Below are 22,308 nucleotides of genomic sequence, written 5' to 3' on the forward strand. Positions count from 1 at the left end.
TCTCTCTCTCTTTTGTGTCTGGTTGTAAGATGAATGGTTTCACCACTGGTTCTTGTCATGATGTGCTGCTTCACCACAGGACCAGAGTGACAGGGTCACTAACGGACTGAAACCAGGAGCCAAAACTAACCTTTCCTCTTTTTAAGTTTTTTTAAAAAAATATTTATATTTTATTTGGAGTTGGACATGATATCTTTATTTCATTTTTATGTGGTGCTGAGGATTGAACCCAGGGCCTCACGTGTGCTTGGGGAGCGCTCAACCGCTGAGCCACAATCCCAGCCCCTCCTCTTTTTAAGTTTTTTATCTCAGGTAGTTTGTTACAGTAAAAGACAGCTAAAACATATGTTTCATCTTAATGCTATTTACTTTTTGTTTTTTTTTTTCTTTAATACTTCCAAGCTATTTCTTCTTCATATTAAAGATTAGCGTATATAGTAGGTATCTTATTCTGATCTGTGCCATGACCAGTATTACATACTGGTGGAGCATTAACAGCAGAAATTAATTTCCTTATAGTGATGGAGATTGGAAGTCCAAGAGCAAGGTGCCGCAGGTTTAGTTTTTAGAGAGGGCTCTCTTCCTGGCTTTGGATGGCTGTTTTCTTGCTGTGTCCTCATTGTAAAAAAAGCGGGGAGAGAAGAGGAGGGCTGGGGGAGAGAGGTACATGCATGAGTGAGCCTGAGTTCCCCGATGTCTTTTCTTCTAAGAACACTGCTCCTGTCAGGTCAGGTCTCTGATTTCCTCATGTAACCTCAATCACCTCCACAAAGCTCTGTTTCCCAGTCACATTGAAGTTGGGGCTTCAACATGAATTTTGGAGGATACAGACATTCAGACCATAGAGGTAGGCTTCCTGACTGTGAGTTTTGCTGTGGCATGGCCCTTCTGGCTTGTTTTTTGAGGAAATCTATATGCAGTATCTTTAGGTCCTTCTTCTAGGGCTGGTCAGATTCTCCAGAAGAGCCTTTCAGTTTCCTGCCTGACCAGGACACAGTGGGAAGATGGCCTGAGCCCAGGTGTTTGAGACCAGCCTTGGTCAGATAGCGAGACACCATGTTCAAAACGTAAATAGACAGGTAAACAATAAAACAAACTTCCTGCCTGTAGAGATGGGGTCTAGCTGCCAGCACTCTGAATCTGAGTTAGGAAGAGGGTTGAAATCCAGTTTGAACATCCGGTATAGGGAGGATCACTCAATCCTGGGTTCCGTTACCCACTCCCCTGGCCTTGACTCACCCAAATCCAGTTTGGGCCTTGCTGGAGAACAAGCCTACCCTGCAGCAGTCACCCCCACCCCCCGCCTGCGGTGTTCACTGCCGGGGGGACTAATTCCTCCCGTGGGGCTCCCCGCAGCCTCTCTGCTGCCTGGTTCTCCTCGGGTGGGCAGACTGTCAGCTCTTGGGCTGCACTGGCTGGGGCCTCCTCTGCTGCCCACTCTCAGTGCTAAGTGGCTGTCCCGCGCTCCTCTGCTCTGCCATTCTCTCTCTCCTGTCTTCGTGGGTTCGATGTGTGTTTTTCCACACTCATGCACAGTCCGGTCTTGTTGCTCTGGGAAGGAGCGTAACCCCAGGTGAGTACTCAATCCTCCTTTTAACTCAGAAAGTTCCGTGATTTTCTGCAAAAAGTGACTTCTAGCGCCACTTCGTTTCAGCCTGTTTGGGCAGGCTGGTCACTGCCACGGCTCCTTGCACATGGTGCCCACTCCCACGCTCTCTGTTTGGGTGCAGCTCTGGGTTCATTTCTTCATGGAGCGTTTTTCAAAGTGTGTATTGGCAGCTGTGGTGCCAAGGAGGGCTCAGGCAGGCGGGAGGGGCACACGGAGTCTGCAGGGCAAACGTAGCTTCCAGACCAGTTCTTTCGCCAGCCCCTCGCCCTGGTCTTGGAAGTTCCAGAGCCCCCACTGCTGGCGGGCAGGAGTCCTTGACTGCACGTCTACCAACGTCAGCTGGCTGCCTTGGCACCCGGCTCTGCACCCACGCACTCTGTGGTCTCCTTTGAACCGTGATTCTTCTTTGCAAAGGGAGACCCCGGTTCCTACTTCTGAGGACTGTCATGAGGGTGTTCCAGGAATGGCCACTGGACACACACGACTTCCCTTGGTCCCTGTCTCCTGTCTTTTCTTCCTCCAGGTAGACACAGGTGGCCCTGTGGCTGCTGCCCCAGCATCCCAGACACTCACTGACCCAGATCTGTCTGCAGGGTTGGACCGAGGCGGAAGCAAGCCTGGAACCCCCAGAACCCTGGTGGCTGGACACCAGGCCACTTCCTGGGGACAGCAGGTCCCAGTACTGGGAGCCCATCCCCTGCCTGCCCTGATGTCACAGCCAGGTGATGTCAAGTCTTCCTGGAGCTCACAAGTTCTAACCTCACAAAGAGGAAGGACCCTGAGACCACAGGATGGCTCCTCTGCAGGGCTGTGGCTGTGCAGGAGCCAGCCTCCACAGCAGGGGAGGCAGGACAAGGAAGGGCCACCTCTGACCTCAGTAAGAGATGCTCACGCTCCAGCGCCTCGCAGCCAGCAGGCGGGCTGACATTTTGTGTGATGGGGTTGTTCGGCGGCTACCATCTGAATGAAAAAGGCCAAGCGCCAGAGAGCCCACCCGCCCTCACCTCCACAGGGGTGTTAGGAGGGAAGCTGGAAAGCGAGGGGGGAGAACATCTCAAGGGGGGACACGGGGACACCGGCTTGGGTGCGTGAATGCTCGTAGATAACAACTGGAGGGAGCACGTCTTAGGTTAGGACTCCACACACCTGTGCCACCTCCCTGTTGACATGTGACAGGAAACGAAAGGGTCTGTGACACTGAAGACCTGCCTAAACAGACGGTGGCACTGTCCTATCTGCTGTGTGCTACTGTTGTGCCCTGAGACGGGGCAATTCATAAGGAAGAGGTTGGTTTCTCCCAGCTCTGGAGGCTGGAAGTCCAAGGTCCAGGGGCCGGCGCCTGAAAGGCCTTCTGGCTGCGTCCTCTCAGGGTGGAAAGTACCAGGTGAGAAGCATGAGCGCGGGAGAGAAGGACGGGCCGAACATCCTCAGATTGGGAACCCACTCCCAGGACCACCAGCCCGCGGCCCACCTGGGGGCAGAGCCCAGTCTCCTCTGAGTCTCCAACGCTGGGGTTGTTTTTCCATGGCATGGACTTTGGGGGACACATTTGAGACATGGCAAGCCTGCAGACAGTGGATGGCAAGTGGTCACCTCTGAGGATGAAGTAGACCCGTTTGACACCCAAAGACACTCTCTTGACTGCTGGCTGTGTGAAAGGCCGAGCAGCCCGCACAGTGTGTCCCTTGTGAAACTCGAGTGTCCACCTGGAGCGAGGGGCGGCCGGAAGGACCTCATCTGTGTTGACCACAGTGTTTCTGACGTGGGTTTCCAGTGACCGTCTCGTATGCATTGGTTATAATGAACATATGAATTTTTAGAAGCCGATCAAGCTATTTTGATTTTTTTTAAGAGACAGAGAGAGAGAGAGAGAGAGAGAGAGAGAGAGAGAGAGAGAGAGAGAATTTTTTTTTTGAGAGAGAATTTTTAATATTTGTTTTTTTAGTTCTCGGTGGACACAACATCTTTGTTGGTATGTGGTGCTGAGGATCGAACCCCGGCCACACGCATGCCAGGCGAGCGCGCTACCACTTGAGCCACATCCCCAGCCCCTATTTTGATTTTTTTGAAGAGCAGACTCTTCTTTCCTTTGCCTTCTCTCGAGGAGGCCACTTGCTCTCCACTTGAACTGTGGAAACCGTGATGATGGCGGCAGCTTGTGCCTCACAGGCTGCTGTGCGGGTGGACGACCTGAAAACAGGAAGGGCGGACTGGCTGCCCACTTCCTGCTAGCACCCTCTTCAGCAGAGCTGACTGGAAGCTTTTTTCCCCTGAGAAAGGAAAAATGGTGCACAGTGGGCGGGGAACGGCCGAGTCACTGACCCGTGTTTGGATCCTTGGTCTTACCAGCATCTCAGTGGCTGAGACCAGGGCTGGTGTGCAGGGCCACTCGGGGACCTGCTCATGCCGCAGCACAGAGCCTACCACTGCAGGAACGGTGCTGACCGCCACCGTCAACACGGTGGCCGTCTGCCACCTCAGGCTTGGACATCAGGACACCAGCCTGTGCCCTCATCTGATAAGTGTAAGACACTATCCTTCACTTTGAGGATGGCCCTAAGGATTCCTTGAGATCGGAAGTCACCTTCAGGACCCGTGGCAGAGTCCGGGACACGGTGGGGCTCCAACCAATGCTTGTTCCTCTGAATGATGGTAAGAACATTTCCAGGCAGACAGCAGGGCATTCTAGGGCCACGGCGGCGCAGGAGCAGGAGATATGGCTGCCTGTAAGGGTAACAGGGACGAGAGGAGGACATAGAAAAGCAGCTGACCTGTTGCTTGATTTGGGTCTGGGTGTGATGATTTGTGTGTTTAAAATCAATTTCCTTAAAACGTTCGTCAATCTGCTTGTTGGATTGACGCTGCTGGTGCACACAACTCCAGAAACAGGCCTGCCCCTTGCCGTGGAAGGCAGCCCTGCGCCCTCGGCTCACACGGCAGGGGAGCAGGGCACACCGACATTGGACAAGCTCCCAGAGTTACAGTGGCATTTAAAGATGGTTTTGCCACTGTAATCCCAGCTAGTATCTTGTCCCCTAAGGCAAGGCTCTGACAGTCTGCAACCACACACACTATGTGAACGAAGAGAAAGATCAACCAGCGGATGGAGGAGACAGACACACTGTCTTTTTGACACTGGCTTCCAAGAAATTTAGGTTCCGGCAAAAAAAAAAAAAAAAAAAAATGGAGATTCTGTTTTGAACAGATTTAAAACTCCCTCACTGAAGACACTGTGCCCAATATCACGCTTGTTAGATGGTAGCAATTAATGTCACACGGGCCCTGCTTGAAAAGCAGGAAACGAGCCCAGTTTATCCTCTCAAGTATCGAGGGCGGGAGGCACTGTTACCATTTTCATCCCACAGATGAGGAAACTTGCAGTTGATCTGCCCAAGGCCACACATCTATGGAGAAACTGCTCATCAGACGGCAACAGCTTTCATATAACTCTGGGGTTTATGTGCTGCCTTCAGACAGGACCACGTTTGACCCTCTCACCTGCCCAGGGCAATGGCTATTTTTAATTAGGAAGCTCAAAAAGGTGAGGGACTCACCCAAAGCATCTCAGTTAGTGAGCCCAGGTCTCTAGCTCTGTCCGTAAGCTCAGGGTTCTTTTTTATAAAGCTCCCTGGCCTCCCACCCTCTGCTCCCCAAAGTGGGGGAAAAACCCAGGGGTGTTCTATCACTAAGCTATGTTCCCAGTCTTTTTTTTTTTTTGAGAAGGGCTTCACTAACACTAAGTTGTTGAGGCTGGCCTCAAACTTGCCATCCTCCTGACTCAAACTCAAGTTGCTAGGATTACAGGTGTGTGGTTTGTGAGTTCCTTAAGAACAAAATTTAATTTCTACTAGATGATAATCTTTAAATATATCCCCAAACACCTTTGGCTATGAAAATTTGGAATTAGAAGGATGTTTACATAGAAAGGCTTTGGTTTTTAAGTTACATTTTTTAGTACCCTTTCAGATCAATAGAGATGGAAAATGAGTCCATTTGTTCCTAAATCTGAGAAACAATTTATCAGGTCTTTTGTTTGGAAGTAAAATAGAATCTAATATTTCATTTTCTTTTTTTTAATTTATTTTTTAGTTTTCGGCGGACACAACATCTTTGTTTGTATGTGGTGCTGAGGATCGAACCCGGGCCGCACGCATGCCAGGAGTTTCATGTTCTATCTAAACCTATCTGACTGTTTTTGATATGGCTTGATTTTTTTGAAACAAGTCTTCGGTGACTTAGCTCAAACTTGCACTGAAAGCACAACTTCCCGACTTGCTGTGGGTGGCTGCTGGGATGTCATCACTGCACATCAGAAACAAGCTGCAGCTTTGCTTTGCCCAAGGATCAGGCCCATCGGATGACTGTCATGGGCTGCCTGAGGCTGAACAGCACAGGGCTCGGGAGGGTAGTCCCGGGAAGCTGGAGCTTCTCTGCTGCCGCTGTGCACAGCCTAGAAGACTCCTGCCAAGGAGGGCGGAGGCCACCTGGGAAGTGTCCTCTGAGCCCAGAGGGGAAAATCAGGGTTCACCAGGGCCCAGCGCCACCACAAAGGAGTGGGCTCTTCAGCAATTTGGTTTTAAGATCTTGTTCCAAGTTGTCATCTTTTAAAATGAGCACGACACAGGCTGGGCTTGCCTTTGCCAGTTTCAAAAAGGGCTTTCTGGTACACTGTACATTTAGGTCCATTTGGGAAAACAGGGGATGAGAAGTGGAGGCCCAGAGATTCTTGTGTTCTTTGGGGCCCGCTGCAAGGGGCAGGCCTCGGCCCTGCCTGCTGGCCCAGCATGTTCCAGGCTCCTGAAATGTGTGTGTGACAGTCAGCGTGGGCTACGCTTTATTAGTTTAATAGTTTTATTTTTATAGGGGAAAAAACCCATCACTGAGAAGTAGCTAAATTCCCTCAACTACACCCACGGAAAGCCGCAGAGCCTCAGAAGACCCGCAGGAAAGCCACTGCCACTCGTCTCCGAGCAGCTTAATGAAATGGCAAACGGCACCCAGGAGGAAATGAATAGTGTCACAGGCTGGAAACTGAAACCTGTAAATTCATGACAAATGTCACTGCACTTAAAGGGAGAGGAAAAAGACCCCACAGGATTTCTTTGTATGTTAAAGACTTTATTTTCAGACCTTTTAGAGGAATCAATTCCATTAAACAAACCTTTGCAAGTGGCACAGGAGCCACAGGGTCTTGGGGAGCCATGCTCTCAATTAGGAGCTGACCTGCTGAGTCGGGCCTCCTTCACAGATTACCTGGAAGTTTAGAGGCAGCTTTATAAGACAAACCTTTGAAAAAATCCAATCTTTTCCCCATTTTTTGCTAAAGACCTATTTTCAGGTTTTTTTTTTTTTTTTTTGCTTTCTCCACTTAACACAAGCCAACATCCTTCTTAGAGAACAGACAGGTTTCTGAGATTGCAGGCAGGTCCTGATTTAGAGCCACACAGCCTCTGACCATGCAGGATGGATTGTCCATCAGGACAGACAATTGGACAGGCCAACACTTTCTGGAACCACACCTGGGGCTGCCCCCACTGTCTGCAGCCGTCATGGGTATGGGAAGAACACAGACAATCACGACTGTGAAAAAGAGGCTCTGTGACGACAGGCTCAGGGTCGTCTGAGAATGTGAATATCATCACAAGCCACAGTCTCATTTCAAAACTCGGCACAGTGACCAGAATGATTTCCATGAAAACAAAAGCTCATTTTCTTAACTTGTGGGCAAATGCATATGTAGCTAAAGGCCAGAGGTTTAAGTCTGACAGTTTTCATATGTCCAACCTGACTTTTGTCCCTGGAGTACATAAATAACTACTCTGGAGGCTGCTCTTCAAATGACAGTCATGAGTCTTATTTCACAAGTTATGCTGTTCAAATGAGTTGATATACTTTTGTCACTGTGTCTGAGCCAAACAGGTCACTTGCAGGCCTCATGCAGAATGCAGAAATTGGATAAATGATTTAAGCCTCAAAAACTGAAGTGACTTCTTGGGGACACACAAGAGATGACTGCTGCGGGGCTCGGTCAGCAGACATCTGGCCCCGGCTCTGAAAGCAGTTTCCAGTCTCTGCAGCCATAGGATGAGGGTGAAGCTCCTTGCCAGGGGACAGTGTAGGTCCATGGGCTTTGTTCAGCCTCTCTGCTGAATTTTCAAGAACTCCTGCTTCTCCGTCTTCTGCCAGGGAGCAGACGGCATCAAGGTGGACTGGTGCAGCCAAAACAGCCATTATTTGAGCATCTTTACCATATATGGTCCTTGTAATCTGTAGCCAATCTTTCTATAGTAATTCCTGGTGCCAACCCCTGCAGAAAAACCGAAGTAAACAGCGTGAAATCAGCACAACTTTAGTAACACTCGAAAGTCAGCAACTGTGTCCTCAGCCTCCCCTCCCACTCCATTCACAGACCAAACTACTCCAGGCAGACCTCGGTTTTAACAAGCTCGGAACATTTTTATTACACTGAATTCAAGCTGTATGCAAATAGAGAAACTGTTGCCCACAGAGCAGCCAGCCTTCTCCCTGACTGCTAACACATGCTGGGGTCTGGGGCTGCACGTGCGCGCTGGCAGCTCTGGGGGCAGGGCACTGCTTTAGGTGCTCTGGTAAACAAGGAGGGAGATGTGGTGTGTGAGGAAGCCACAGTTTCCCGGAAGTGAAGAGAGGTAGGAAAATGGGGTCTCCATGTAGGAGACATAGGTGGCAATGGTGCGCCTGCTCACCTAGGCTGGTGTCAGAACTGCAAAGAGGAGAGAGGAGGTCACAAGAGAGTGGGCTGCTGGGATGCGCTGGTGCACGGAAATGTGGCTTGTGGGGAGGAAGTGGGTTCCCACACCAAGCGATTCCTGATTCTCCGTGGACACCAGCTGGGCGTCCTACAAGTTGACTCAACTCCAGCGCTGACATGCTGAGCACGGAGCCCGTGGTTAAGAGCTCAGCTCCACAAGACTGCCCCCAGGCATAGACCTCCCTTGTGAATAGTGGGTCTAGCAGGTGAGTTCTGTTCAACCTGGCTACAAACTGGGGTTTCCACAACCCCATATGATGAGAGGCTTTGCTATAATAGCTCAGAGAACTTGGGAAGCATTTACTTGATGTTTACTGGTTAAAGGATGTGACAAAGGATACAGAAGAACAGGTGGATGAGGTGCATGGGGCGAGGTCGGAAAGGGTCCTGGAGCTTCTGTCTCTGTGAAGTCAGCAGGTGCCACCTTCCCGGCACATGGATGTGTTTGTCCCAGTCTTGGGGATTTTATGGAGGCTTTGTCTTGTAGGCAGGATCAATTATTAACTCAATTTCCAGCCTCTCTCCCCTCCCCCTTGCTAAAGGTTCCAAGCTTTTAAGCCCAGTTTGATCTTTCTGGTGACCACCCATCAAGGAGCCCACTAAGAGCTGCCCCATTAGAACGGAAATTCCAAGGGCTTTAGAAGTTCTGTGTCAGGAGGGGGACAGAGGCCAGTTACAGGTTTCCTACTATGCCCGGGTATTTAAGGAACATTAACTGGTTTAAGCCAATACCACCAGTCCCCGGGAATTTGTTTTCCTTTAAAAGGGATCTGTATATGAGCCATGTTTGAGAAATACTACCTTAAACAGTGCTTCTGAAACAAAAACGGGACTGCACCCGAGAAGCTGAACTTGCAGGGCAGAGCTGGCTTCCGCGCCGGGCACAGGGGCTTACGAGAAGGTGCTTGCTGACACGGACCCTGGTCCGAAACCCAGACCTGCCACTTTGGAGACGTGGTTACTCCCCTCCCTGAGCCTCCACCTCTTCCCTGGTGAGCTGGTACCTGTGTCTCTGGTGCTCTGAGGAGGAAACTGAGAGGAACCAGCCCTAGTCCAGAGCCAGTGAGCGCTGGCTGCTTGCTGTTATCCCAGAGTGCTCTGGGCACCACCTCCCGCCCCTGCGCCTTCCCCACTGTGCTCCAGTCGAGCTGGAGTTCAGTCTCCAACCACCCTCTGCGCGAGCCAGGCTTTCTCCAGCTTCCAGTCTCTGCTCACGCTCTCCTCAGCTCCCTGTGGACCACGTTCCTGACACTGCTGCCCACCCCAGCCCCAGCCCACTGTGCCGCTAGAGCCAGTCTGTGGCTCTGGAGCACAGGTGCCCTCCCGTGCCGGGCTGCAGGGATCTGCTCGTCACTGTGCTCCCAGCGATCAGTGTTGTGCCCAGTAAACATTTACCCAACAGATCAAACGGAAGGCAGAGGGTTTCGCAGGAAACCAGTCCCCGGTCAGCTTTCTCAAGTCTATCGGAATCTTGAATCCAAACAGTCCGTATTCAGGAGTCCGATTTCCCACCACATTTTGCTTTACACCAACTTCAAAATTTAAATTTCAGGAAAATTTGAAGAAAGGTAAAGAAAGTGGGCCTGAAGCCGACATGATGGAGGCAACAGAACGGCACCAGGGACAGCAGGGAACGGCCTTTCAGCCAAGATCACTCCGCTCCACCTGCACACTTCCACCTTCTGTGTCACCATCAGTGCTGCTCGCACGTGGCCGGGTGCAGACCAAGGGAGAGAACACGAACCGCAGTGGGCATGGGACAGCCCAGGCTCAGTGAATAATCCGGAAGACCCAGAGTCCCGGGACTGGCGCACCGTGCGTCCTCCTTTGCAGTATCTCCCAGGCACACCCTCCCCCCAGCAAGCACACTCTCCAGCGAAAAGAGAAATGCTGTGTCCCAACAGAAGACATGTGCCGACAAGAAGTGACCCTCCTCCATGGGAAGTAGAGGGGTCACCTGGTAGATTCACTCAGGGAACCTGAAGGAGTGACGGAAGAGGAGCTACTGCTCTATGCAATGAATATAGAACTAACTGTGGGTGAAAGAAACCAGACAACAAACACTCTGCTTGCTGGGCACGGTGGTGCACACCTGTAATCCCAGCAGCTGGGGAGGCAGGAGGATCACAAGTTCAAAGCAAGCCTCAGCAAAAGCGAGGTGTTAAGCAACTCAGTGAGACCCTGTGTCTAAATAAAATACAAAATAGGGCTGGGGGTGGGCTCAGTGGTTGAGTGCCCCTAAATTCAATCCCTGGTACAAAACAAACAAACAAACAAACAAAAAACAACAAGCCACTTTGCACAAAGTTCAGACCCAGACAAAACTGATTTTATAGTGACAGAAGTCTCTCCAGAGAGTGGTCACATTTAAAAGTTGGCACAGGCTAGTTCAGGAGAGCCTTTCAAGGTGTTGACAACGTGATATTGACCTGAGTAGTGGTGACATGCACACATGGTATTGATCAAGCGGTCGATTTCAAATTTCACACTCATTCCATGTGTGTTACATTTCAATCAAGAATTCCTCTGGAGGGGGCACGCCCTCTTAATAGGCATTTCAGTCAATATGTTCGGAGAGCTCACTCTATCCAGAGAACTGGCAAAAAGAGGCAGGAAGGAGCAGATTGAGAGGTGGCACTTAAGACGCTGTCACCAGAATAGTGGTGGTGCGGTTCACAGTGCCCGAGTCATGCGTTGTGGTGCTCCCATGTCTGGAATCCCACCAGCCAGAAACTGAAGTTGGGTGGTTCCAAGCTGACTTTAGTTTCTTCTAAATCATGAGAATTGCAAGTTCTATGCTTGACTAAGTACAAAAAGGATCAACGGAGCTACCTGATGGACTTCCATTGGAAAGGGGTCCCTGTAACTGCAGCTTAGAGAACAGAGGAGAAGCTCCTGGTGGGGAGGATTTTACTTTGACTTTGTTGAATGCAGAACTGCTGGTGCCTGGGCAAAACCCAGCACATGGTAGGCACAACACAAGCAACCAAGGACAGAAACAGGAAGGCCAGTTAGGAGGTGACCGTGATAATCCACGTGAGAGGGGACAGTGGCCCAGGCATTGTGACAGTGGTGAAAGGGAGCTGGAGTCAGAGAGACGTTTTAAAGGCACAGGTAAAAGAACTTGTGGATGCATGTAGGGGTCTAAGAGGACTCCAAGGGGTTTAGCCCAAGTAAAGGAAGCGGCTGGAGACAGAGGAGTTGCCATCTGTTGAACTGGGAAGACTGGGAAGAAGAAGGGGAGGGAAACCAGGAGCTGGGTTTTGGTCATGGGACATGTGAAATGGCTGGGAGCCACCCAAGTGCAGATGCCAAGTACTGCGTGGCTCTGGAATCCTGCTTAGCTCTCAGTAACAGACACAGGGACCGACGGTCTCTTCTCCTGGACGCACCCTTGGCAGTTCTGTAATTTCTGGTTGGGACAGCTGTCTTAACAGGGGATAAAGGGGATATGCAGCGGTGGCAGAGAGAACACGGAAGCAGTTTGGCTTTTTGACACTGCTGAACCCTGAATTAACCAATCCCAAAACTGCTCTACCTGCAGGTTTGTCATGAAATAATGTTTTTCCATTTGGTATAAGGCCTATTTTGTGGTGTTTTTTATTGTGATAAAATATACATAAAATTATCATTTTAACTACTTAAAAGTACAATCCAGTGGCATTACATACATTCACACTGCACAACCATGGCCACTCCCCAGTTCTGGAACTTTGTCATCCTAGAAACCTGAAACTGCATCCATGAAATAACCCCCCAGCCCTTGGCCATCACTATTCTACTTCCTGTCTCTTTGAATGACTCCAGGGGCGTAAGGAGTGGAATGGTGCAGTGCTCTCCCTTTGGTGACTGGCTTATTTCACTCAGCACAACGTCTTCAACATTCAATCATGCTGAGTTTAAACCAGGTTATTTTTCATCATCATAATGAAATAGCAGAGGCAGGCTAACTTTATAAAGAAAAGAGGTTTATTTTGCTCACTGTTTTAGAGGTTCGAGGGCACTAGCTCAGTTCTGGTGAGGACCTTCTTGGCTGTGTCACACTATGGTGGATGTCAGTGCAGAGGCAGAAGCTTATGTCAGAATGGGCAATCTCATCACCAGACAAGGTGCCGGGGGAGAACTGGATGGGGCCCAGCTTGCTCTTTTTATAACAACTTTTTTCTCAAGATCTAACTTGGGGGTCCCCCTTCAGAACCACACTAATCCTTTCCAAAGGCAGAGCACACAATGACCCGAGGCCTCTCCTCTCACAGGTTCCATGTTCCCACATCAACATCTTGGGGACCACACTTCCAACACAGGAGCCTTTGAGGGGCACATGTAAAACAGCCAAACCCTAGCAGTCATTTTGAGAAGAATCTTTTCTTTGTAACTGACATAAACTTGAGGACAGGAAAGGGAAGCTAAGGAGGGGAGGGAAACCAGGAGCTGGGTTTTGGTCATGGGCTAAGTCACGAGGTCACGAGGCTAAGTCATCAATAAAATAGAAATCGGCGTCAAGGGTGAAAATTCTGACCGCACTATTTTCCAGTTTAGAATTGCTAAAGGCCTGTCCCAAGAAAAAGCTCCAATTCCTTAGTCTGAAACACGAGGTCTTTCATGGACCGACTTTTCGGCTTTGGTGCCTGCCAAAATTGACCTTCACTACATTTTAGTCCACTGCTAGAAAACCAGGCACAACGTCACAAAGCTGCTATCCCAGTGTGGCTGCTGCTCGTTCAGCGCTGCCCCGGCACACTCCACTTGTCCTCCGATCCCCACCGTGGACACTACCAGACAGCCCTGGACAACCCCCAGCCACCATAAGCTCGGTTCTGTTGCCCAGTCACCTCGCCCTGCTCCACCTGCCTGTGCACCTCTCTTCACAGAAGGTCAGCTCTTCAGTTGATGGCTTCTATCATCAGACTTACTGCAGCGCCTGGCACACAACCAAGACGCGGGAACTGTCTGCAGACCCATTACATGCTAGTTATTTTTATGTTGTGGACACACAAAGAAACGTGCTCCTGGAGGACATATTAAAAAAGTCTCACCTTAGGTGCTAGGTCGTCGTGGGAAGGAGTCCATACCTAAGGCACAAAGGGTGGGGCTCCCTAACCTGACAAACTCCTACCTTGTTAGCCAAGAGACTTAAAAGCAGTTTTCTGATTTAGCACTATTATCTCTATCTAATAAAAACCACCCCAGGGCTGGGGATGCAGCTCAGTGGCAGAGCGCTTGCTGAGGATGTGTGAGGACCTGGTTCAATCCCCAGTGAAGCAAAAGAAAAAAACAAAACAAAACTGTACCCAAATCTTTCAGAAATCTCTCTGGCTTTTAATATTTTTATTCTAATTTCACAAAACAGATGCCATTTTTTCTGTGGATTTTTAAAAAAAAACTTATTCTGGAGTCTCAAACATACAAGAGTAGAGGACAAGAGTATACTGGGGCCCCTGCCTGCACCCAGCCTCAGCCCTGGCCACTGCATCCTAAGTGGTGTCACAGAACATATCTGAAGCTTCCTTTGGTCCTGATCAGCTCAGTCCCTGGAGATCTATTTAATTTGGCTCTTTTATCCGTCTTTTGTCAAATCAAGATGATATTTTCAGAATGAACATGTGCAGTTGGGCAGAGAGCCTTCCTTTCAGAACCATGCCACCCCTGTGCTGCCCACCACAGACAGCTGCAGTTCTTACCTCTAACACATGACCAGACAGCCCTGGACAACCCCAACCACCAAGAGGGCCCTGACTGCGGCATGTGGTTCCAAGAACTGCTTTACTGGGGCACATCCAAACACTTCTCTGTAACATCCAGCTGAGCCTCAAGGCTCCCTGGACCTCTGCTTTTGCCTAGGAAATGTTACGAACCCAGGGAGAGGCACCCAGGCCTTGCCATGGGCGTTTCTCAAAGAAAAGTGCCTGCATCTGCCGAGCTCGTCTTTGTTTTCAGTAAACGCAGCGGCCTGAGATGAAAAGCCACCTTGGGGCCTCTGAGAAGCTGATGTGTTCTGGGGAGGAAGCTTGACCTCTAGCCACTCTGGGCCCTGACCTCTTCTCACCTAAACAACGAACCAAAAATAATCCCCATGTCTGTTTCTTTGTGCTGCTGGTGTGACACCAGCTTAGAAGGGAACATGCCATCACCTGGTGGGCGATGCCTCGCTCTGCTCCCATCTCCCCTCCGTGCTTTGGAGGCTCCTAGAAAGTCCTCCGTCACGGTAACTTTCCTTTTGTTAGTCAGCCAAGGAAAAGCAATTACCCTTCAGAGCTGACGTCAGCCAACCTCCTGGACTGACGTGCGCGGGCTGTCTCTGTCTCCCAGCCCTCAGCCTGGCTGCTGCCGCCTCCCCTGAGAAGAGGAACAGGCAGAGGGTGGTGGCCGCGCTCCACCCGTCCATGGCCTGCGTGGGATGCTACCACATCCTGGGCTGCGAATGAGCAGGAACCAACCGTGTGGTAGGCCTCGGGGAGCCCTGATGCAGAGCCTTCAGTTGTCACCAGAGCATTAAGGGTGGGACGAAGGCACAGTCCACACACTTGCTGTGGGAGAACAAGGAGACCTGGGGGTCCCGGAGGATAGGCGGTCCACCCTGTGCTGGGGGCTTCTTCCTGTTCTTAGGCAGGAGATACGTTTTTATCTTCACCGCTTTACCAGCTATGACGATGACAAAACAAGTGGAAAAAGAACACCCTGGAAGTGTCCAGAGTGATATTCTGAGATTTGGCTGTAGTGACCAGCCTCTCAGGTCACCTCTCTGACATCTGCCTCTGCCCAGGACTCACACCTCTTTTGGGAGAAGGGAATACATGCTTTCGTGTGAACAGACTTTCCTGTATATAATGCAAATTAAGCTAATAAAACAGCTCCAGCGGTGTCCCCCAACCTGGACTGAATGCAGACCCAGGGAAGGAGTAAATTAAAGGCAGAGGACACGGCTTGCCGCTGGATGGGATGAAGCACTGCTTAGCTTGGGGAGGGTCCCTTCCCACTGCTGATCTGTGAGACTGGCTGCCAAGATCTGCTGGCCTCTCAGGAGCTCCAGCCTGAAGGAGACCAGAGGGGCAGAATCCCTTTTCTGAAATGAATGTCCTTGAGACTCAAGCCCCTCACAGGGAAAGAACACCTCTGCTTTCCGATTCCCTCTCCCTACAAGCAAGCACTCAGCTCAGGACACAGGCTTCCTGACTGTAAGAAAGGAAGAACAAAGGAAATCGGGAAAGATGCCTCCGCCAACAGCCTCAGGCCCCGCTGAGGAAGCAGGCTGTGGATTCCAGGTTGCTCAGAGCTTTTTAAGTGTGTGGGTGGGGGGTGAGGGGCGGAGGGTTCAAGAAGCTTACAAAGGTGAACCAAAGGCAGAATGGAGTGAATCCAGTGTTTGCTCAAGTTCTGCTCTGATTCTGTTTTAGAAAGAAAATGTCAAGGAAGGGAGCGAGCAAACAACCAACGAATGGGTGGAAGCGGACTGCTCCTCTAAGTTACCACAGCTTTTATTATTAAGGGGATAAATTCAACACTAAAGTCTCAGAACACTGAAGGCGAACACTTTTTCTTTAAAAGAGAAAATAATCAAGAGTAGGAAATGAACCTAAATGCTACTAAGCTTGTGATTCTAACTCCATTTAAAAAAAAGGTGGGGGGGCTGGGATTGTGGCTCAGTGGTAGAGCGCTCGCCTCACATGTGCGAGACCCTGGGTTTGATCCTCAGCACCACATAAAAATAAATAAGTGAAATAAAAGTACTGTGTTGAACTACAACTAAAAAAAAAAAAAAAAGAAGAAAAAAGAACGTAATAGCTGAGTGACTATAAGGTATAAAGCTAGGAGGGAAAGACAACCCTTCTGAGCATGTAAATGCGCACCAGGCACAGCAGAGTAGAGCAGGCACTCTACACATACCACCTTATTTAAAACCTAGAGAGGCTGGGATCACCGTCCAGCAGGAGTGAGAACTTCAGTGCGCACTGCCAGGAAGCGGAAGAACTGCAGTTCAGGACCAGCCTTTGTGGCCTGCCCATCGGACCTCCCCCATGCTGCTCTCCAAGTGGAGTCTGCCACGGGTAAAGCACTCTCCTGGTGCAGTACGGGAAGCACTTCAGCTTGCCTTGATCACCTTAACTTTCTGTGTCTGTGTCTGGTTTTTCAATGTCCTTTGACAAATCACTAGAGAAACAGACAGTGACCTTACTTTGATTTCAATAACAGGGATCAGTAAGAAACAGAAGAATAAATCATAAGAAGGGTCAGATAACACACACAGGCAATAAGAAACCTTACCAACAGACGCGGCTTACAAACGACAACTGCTGGGAAGGGGCGTCCTTTCCAGGAACATGTGGATAAACTGAGGTAACCATTTTAAAAATCATAAGAACTACAATTTAGGTTTAGGGGGAATGTCTTTGTAACAAAGACGGTGAAATGATAGAAACTAGATACTAGAGAAAGGGCAGAAAAGCCAGAGGATTTAAGCTTATAGAAAAGATGACTTGGGCTTGACTGGGGAGACTAAATGGTTAGCGGGTTAACCAGCCCTCCAGCTGCTGACAATGAAAGTATGCGGGCAGAATTTACAATGTGTCCACTAAAAATCATCAAAGATTCAACATTTATTAATTATCAGGCTGAGAAAGGAGAGAATGTGAGCTTCCAGCAGGGAGTGGAAGCTCTTCTGCCTCGGCAGCTTTGCCAATCCAGAAAGGGCGGGGAGACCCATGCAGGCTGGATGGGGACAAGTGGCCTGGCCAGGAGTAATATGGTCACCAGAGCAGAGAACCAACTGCAACACCATGCCCTGGGAGGCAGAGAGGCACTGAGGGGCAGAGTTGCTTTAGAGGCTCAAGAGGTGAAAGAACGGAGGTCTGAATTCTGAGCGGGGACAGACCAAGACCTTCCAGGTGTACTCTGAAGAGCTCCACTTGAAGCTGGGGAGGGACTGCTGTGGGGTCATCCCGATGACCTACAGAGACCAAAAGCCTTGGTCCTGGCCAAACAGCATGCTTAGGGGTGTAGTAAAGAAAGAAGAGTCCCTCCCTAGGGAGGACTAACACATCTAGGTCCCAAAGTATCCCTGCAGCAAATTCTCATGTAAAATGCTCAGAAAATTGTAAAACAAGATGAGGTACTTTGAGATAAGACATGGCAAGAAACCACAGAGTGTGGACAACAGATAGAAACCGTTGGACACAGACTGCAAAAGGGCAGTGCTTGCTATGTTCATAGGAGGCTGAATTTAAGTACGTTAAAAACAATGAGACCATCAAACAAGACATGGCAGAGTTGGAAAAGACAGCCCAAACCAGGGAGTTTAAAGATAAGTAGGACAGAGGCACTGGCAGATCAGACACAGCTGAACCAGCAAAAGGAAGGTGAGTCTGGGCAGTCACGGCACAGCATGGAGAACACCACGGAGGGGAGGGGACGGGACATAGAGGACGGCACAGCTGGAGCCCCGGAAGAGTGGAGGAGAGGAGCCTGTGTGTTATGAACTAGAGGCTGAAAACTACCAGAAGAAGAAGAAAGAAGAAGAAGAAAGAAGAAGAAAGAAGAAGAAAGAAGAAAGAAGAAAGAAGAAAGAAGAAGAAGAAGAAGAAAAAATCAACCCACTGATTAAAGAAGGCTAAAGGCTCAAGAAGGGAGGTCCACACCTAGGCCACAGGGGGCTTAACCAGCGTGAACAAGGACAGTCTGAAATGAAAGTCATTGCAACATCCTGAGGAGTGTCCTCAAAGACAGGGCTTCGTAACTGTGACCTGCATTATTAAAAGCCAGAAAACAGGATATAGATTCAAGGTGTGAAATAAAAACAACTGTAATTCCAGAATTCCCTACAGAAAACTTCCTTTAAGAATGAAGCCAAATAATGACATTTTTATTCAATCAAAACGGGAATAATTTGCTACCAGCAGAATATGACTAAATTAGTACTTGTGGACTTGTGGACTTTAGGAAAACTGTCACAGCCACACTCACACAAGGGGGAACTTGAGAGGCCACCTAATGGCCCATGAAAACATGAGGAGGCAGTCCTCACAGGCAAATTAGAACCGCAAAGGAACGCCCCTAATACTCACCAGACTGCTCTAGCTGAAGCCATACAGCCCCGGTGAGACAGAAACTGCTTGGCAGAACCTTCCAGCTGAACAATGTGCTCCCTAAACCCCAGCAATCCTATTTCTGGACACATATTCCACAGAAATGCATGTCTATATGTCCCAAATATATACACAAGAATATTCGTAAGCTTAAACCAGGAACTACCCAAATATCCAATAAGAGTAGGACAAATTCTGGGACATGTGCATAACGGGATCCTCCATATCTGTGAAAATGAATGAACTAAGCATACAGAGGGACTCAGTTTTACAACGGCGCTGAGAAAACGTAGCAGAAATAAAAACTGCACTACAATGATTCTGCTTATCTAAAATTAAAAACTTTAACTATATATCTAAGGGATACATGATTACATAGTGAAAATAAAGGCAAAAGAAAATACCAAAGAAGTTAGAGGAGTCTGGAGGAAAGGAAGGCAAAAGGGGGGAGAATCATGATTGGAAGGGCCACAGGATGCTGCTGGGATGCCGGTTGCTCCAATTACTGGGCGTAAGGTCATCATTACAGTGGCCTGGTGGCCTAAACACAGGTGTGGCCAAACAATTCATCTGTTTAATGTTTATAGATTTTCCTGTCTTATGTAGTTTATAGGAAAACAATGAAAAAAAAAAAGGGCAAGATTAAGTAATTTCAGCTATGTGAGTCCTTGTTTAAATGGGAAATAAATCACTCTTTCATACCTACATAAAAACAAACAAAAGAGATTTGGGTTGTGATTCCAAATGGACAAAGAAGGAACACAGAATTGTAAATGTAATAACACAGGAAGAAATAACAAAGAAAGTTTGATCAAGTATTTACTGGAAACTGAGAAGTTTTACCTCCTGGAATTCCTCAAGAAAAGAAAAACTTGGGCCTCACAATTCAGACATTCTTGTGCTGACTCAGGAAAGGGAGTGAGACAGCCGGAGGTATGCTCCTGTTCTTGACAATTTCTTTGCTAGGACACCAGACCGCCCTTTATCACTAGTCAGGTGTTAGTGGACCAAATTCAAATTCAGCCCACATTATACTCCCACTGCCTAACTTGAAAAGAGAGAGAAAAAATGTGCTAAATCTATCCTTTGAAACGTAAATCTGATTTTTTATTAGACACAAAAGATTTAAATGATGATTCATGATTGTTTTATAAAAACAAATTATAGAAACTATTTTAATTACTTTTGATTCAATTAATCAACTATTTATTGAGTGATATATGCCTCGCAGCATTAATACAAGGAAATATATTCATTAGTTTCATTTATTTGCTATTGAATCGAGAGTTTATTACATCTCATTGATCTTCTGGAAGGACGGCAATATTTTATTGTTCAACAACGCACACTGATATAAAAGTTGGGGAAAGGTTTTGTTCTGAATGTTTAAAAATGAACCAATTAACTCAGAGACCCTAAATCTTTTTTTCTATTCTGTTAAAAAAACCCCACAAACTTACAAGGATGATAAAGATTATCCACAGGACTCTTGGCTCTTCAAAGCTACTGGTTATGCAAGTCACCAACAGATCATTCTCTACCACCTTGGATATGTACAGTGCATCTCAAAGAAGTCTGCTACCCAGCGGCCTAAAGATTCCCCTGTGCATTTTGAAAGGGCTATATCAAGACAACAGCAGAGTAAAAATGAACAACAACAATGAAAAGGCAGATAACTTATAAAGGAGCTATAGGGGATCTAACAGAAGCCATGGCAGTGACTTGCAGGCGGGTGATGCAGTGGGTCATCTGACAGCGCTCGTTTCCTCTTATCAGGGAGTCTAAGGTGGAGGTCCACTGTCCTCTGTCTCACAAGAGGAGTGGCCCTGTTGTCACCAGTGCAGGATGTGTGCTGTGGCACAGATCATTCTCACTACTGTGTTCATGGCCCAAATACCTAGGGTGTCTCCAAGAAGTTAAAGTCTGTGCTATCTTACAGCCTGGTAGGAAGAGAGATCCTTTCTACTGATCATCCCTTTAAATACAGACTTTAAGAGGAAAAATGGGGCAGGTAGAAATGGCACTCTCCTATAATCCCAATGACTTGGGAGACTGAGGTAGGAGGATCAAGTTTGAGACCAGTGTTGGGAATTCAATGAGATCCTTTCTTAAAATAAAAAACAAAAAGGGCTGGGCAAATAGCTCAGTGGCAAAGGGCCCCTCGTTCAACCCTCAGGAACCACACCCTAAAAAAGAGGAAAAAATGGCAAAGTAGGAGTTTTCTGAGGTGAGTTCCTCCACTGAATCAACCAGTCAGTAGAGAAACAACTATTCTGGAATGCTGGAGCCCGTTGAAACATGTATAACTACTAGAGGTGTGGTTGGAGAAGAGAGAGGCTGCTGAAATGGGGTCAGAGAGCAGAGTGCACAACCACCTACCATCCCATTCCTTGGCCCCATCACAGCCGCAGGGATTGCAGCCTGTGCTCCTTGGGCAGCTGCCTGGGACAAGGGTGGGCAGAAATCCCCCAGGCTGTGCATTTTGTTCAGTTTGGAGGGACCAGTGAAAAAATTTTTGTTTTGGATCCCTCTGGCTGCACTGGCTTCCCTGGTAAGGTCTACTGGAAGATCTGAATAGACACATACCCTTATTGTTGGATACAGATATTTAAGGAAATCCCTCTTAGGTCACAGGCTGATCACAGAGATAAGAAAAGACATTTCAGTGACCACGCATATAAAGAATATAGGCACTGCAAAAATAGTTTGGAAAAGGCACTAGACAAATGGATGAATGCAAAAAAAATCTGATTTCCAGAATTAGCATATTATATACTAAAATGTCCAGTTCTCAACAATAAATTATAAAGCATACAAAGAACTTGACTCATTCACAAGAGAAAAGAATTTGACTATTCCTCGGACTTTGAAATTACCAAACACATTAAGTCAACTATATTAATGCTCCAGGAGCTAAAGGAAACCATGGACAAACAACTAAATGATAATAGGGAAACACTGTATGAACAAAGAGAGAATGTCAATAAAGGGATTATAACAAGAAACCAAACAGAAATTCTAGAGTAGAGAGTTAAAATAGCTAAAAAGAAAAAATTCACTAGAGGGCTTTTGACGGCAGTTATGAGTAGCCAGAAGGCAGAATCATTACACCTAAGGATAATGCAATTGAACTGATCTACTCTGAGAAGCAGAAAGCAAAAAGAATTTAGAAAAATGTGAGCAGAACCCCAGGGACCAGTGGGTCACCATCAAGGATACCAACATATGCATCATTGGAGTATCGGGAAAGATGAGGCATAAGATGTAGGAAAAAACAGTAAAGAAATGATTGAAAACATAAAAGACATAAATCTATATGTTCAAGAAGCTTAGTAAATCCCAAGCAGGATAAACTCAAAGAGATTATAAATCTATGTTAACAGACACGTAGGTATATAATCTGTGACAATAACAAAGGGAGAGGGACAGAGATGTACTGGAGCAGAGTGCTTGCCTACTATGCACAGCATGCCACCATCAACAGCAGAACACACATCTTTCATAAGTGCACAGAGGGCGTTCGTTCTCCAGGACAGATCATAGGTCAGTCCATAAAAAGAGTTTCAACAAATTTAAAAAGACTGAAACCAGACAAAGTACCTTTTCCAATCACAATGGAATGAAACTAGAAATCAACAGATGGAAAGGTGAAAAACTCATAAACATGTGAAAATTAAATACACTCTTAAATAGCCAAAGAAGACATCATGAGGAAAACATTTTGAACAAATGAAGAGAAAAACACAACATTCCAAAACTTAAGAAAAGAAGCAAAAGCAGTGCTCAGGGAGAAATTTATAGCTATAAATGCTTATGTTGAAAGAAAAAAA

At 47.8% G+C, this 22,308-nt stretch overlaps 1 protein-coding gene across 1 annotated transcript in view; it reads right to left on the reverse strand.

Moving 5' to 3' along the window:
* Positions 1-6,706: 6,706 nt before the first annotated feature.
* Elp3 (elongator acetyltransferase complex subunit 3) overlaps positions 6,707-22,308 on the reverse strand; it is a 78,143-nt gene continuing 62,541 nt past the window's right edge. The window contains exon 15 of the mRNA XM_015499433.2: positions 6,707-7,916. Coding sequence (XP_015354919.1) covers positions 7,840-7,916 — 77 coding nt within the window. The 3' untranslated portion in view covers positions 6,707-7,839. The remainder of the gene's footprint in view (positions 7,917-22,308) is intronic.

The sequence above is a fragment of the Marmota marmota genome, unplaced genomic scaffold (genome assembly GCF_001458135.2).
Source record: "Marmota marmota marmota unplaced genomic scaffold, marMar, whole genome shotgun sequence".
NCBI lineage: Eukaryota > Metazoa > Chordata > Mammalia > Rodentia > Sciuridae > Marmota > Marmota marmota.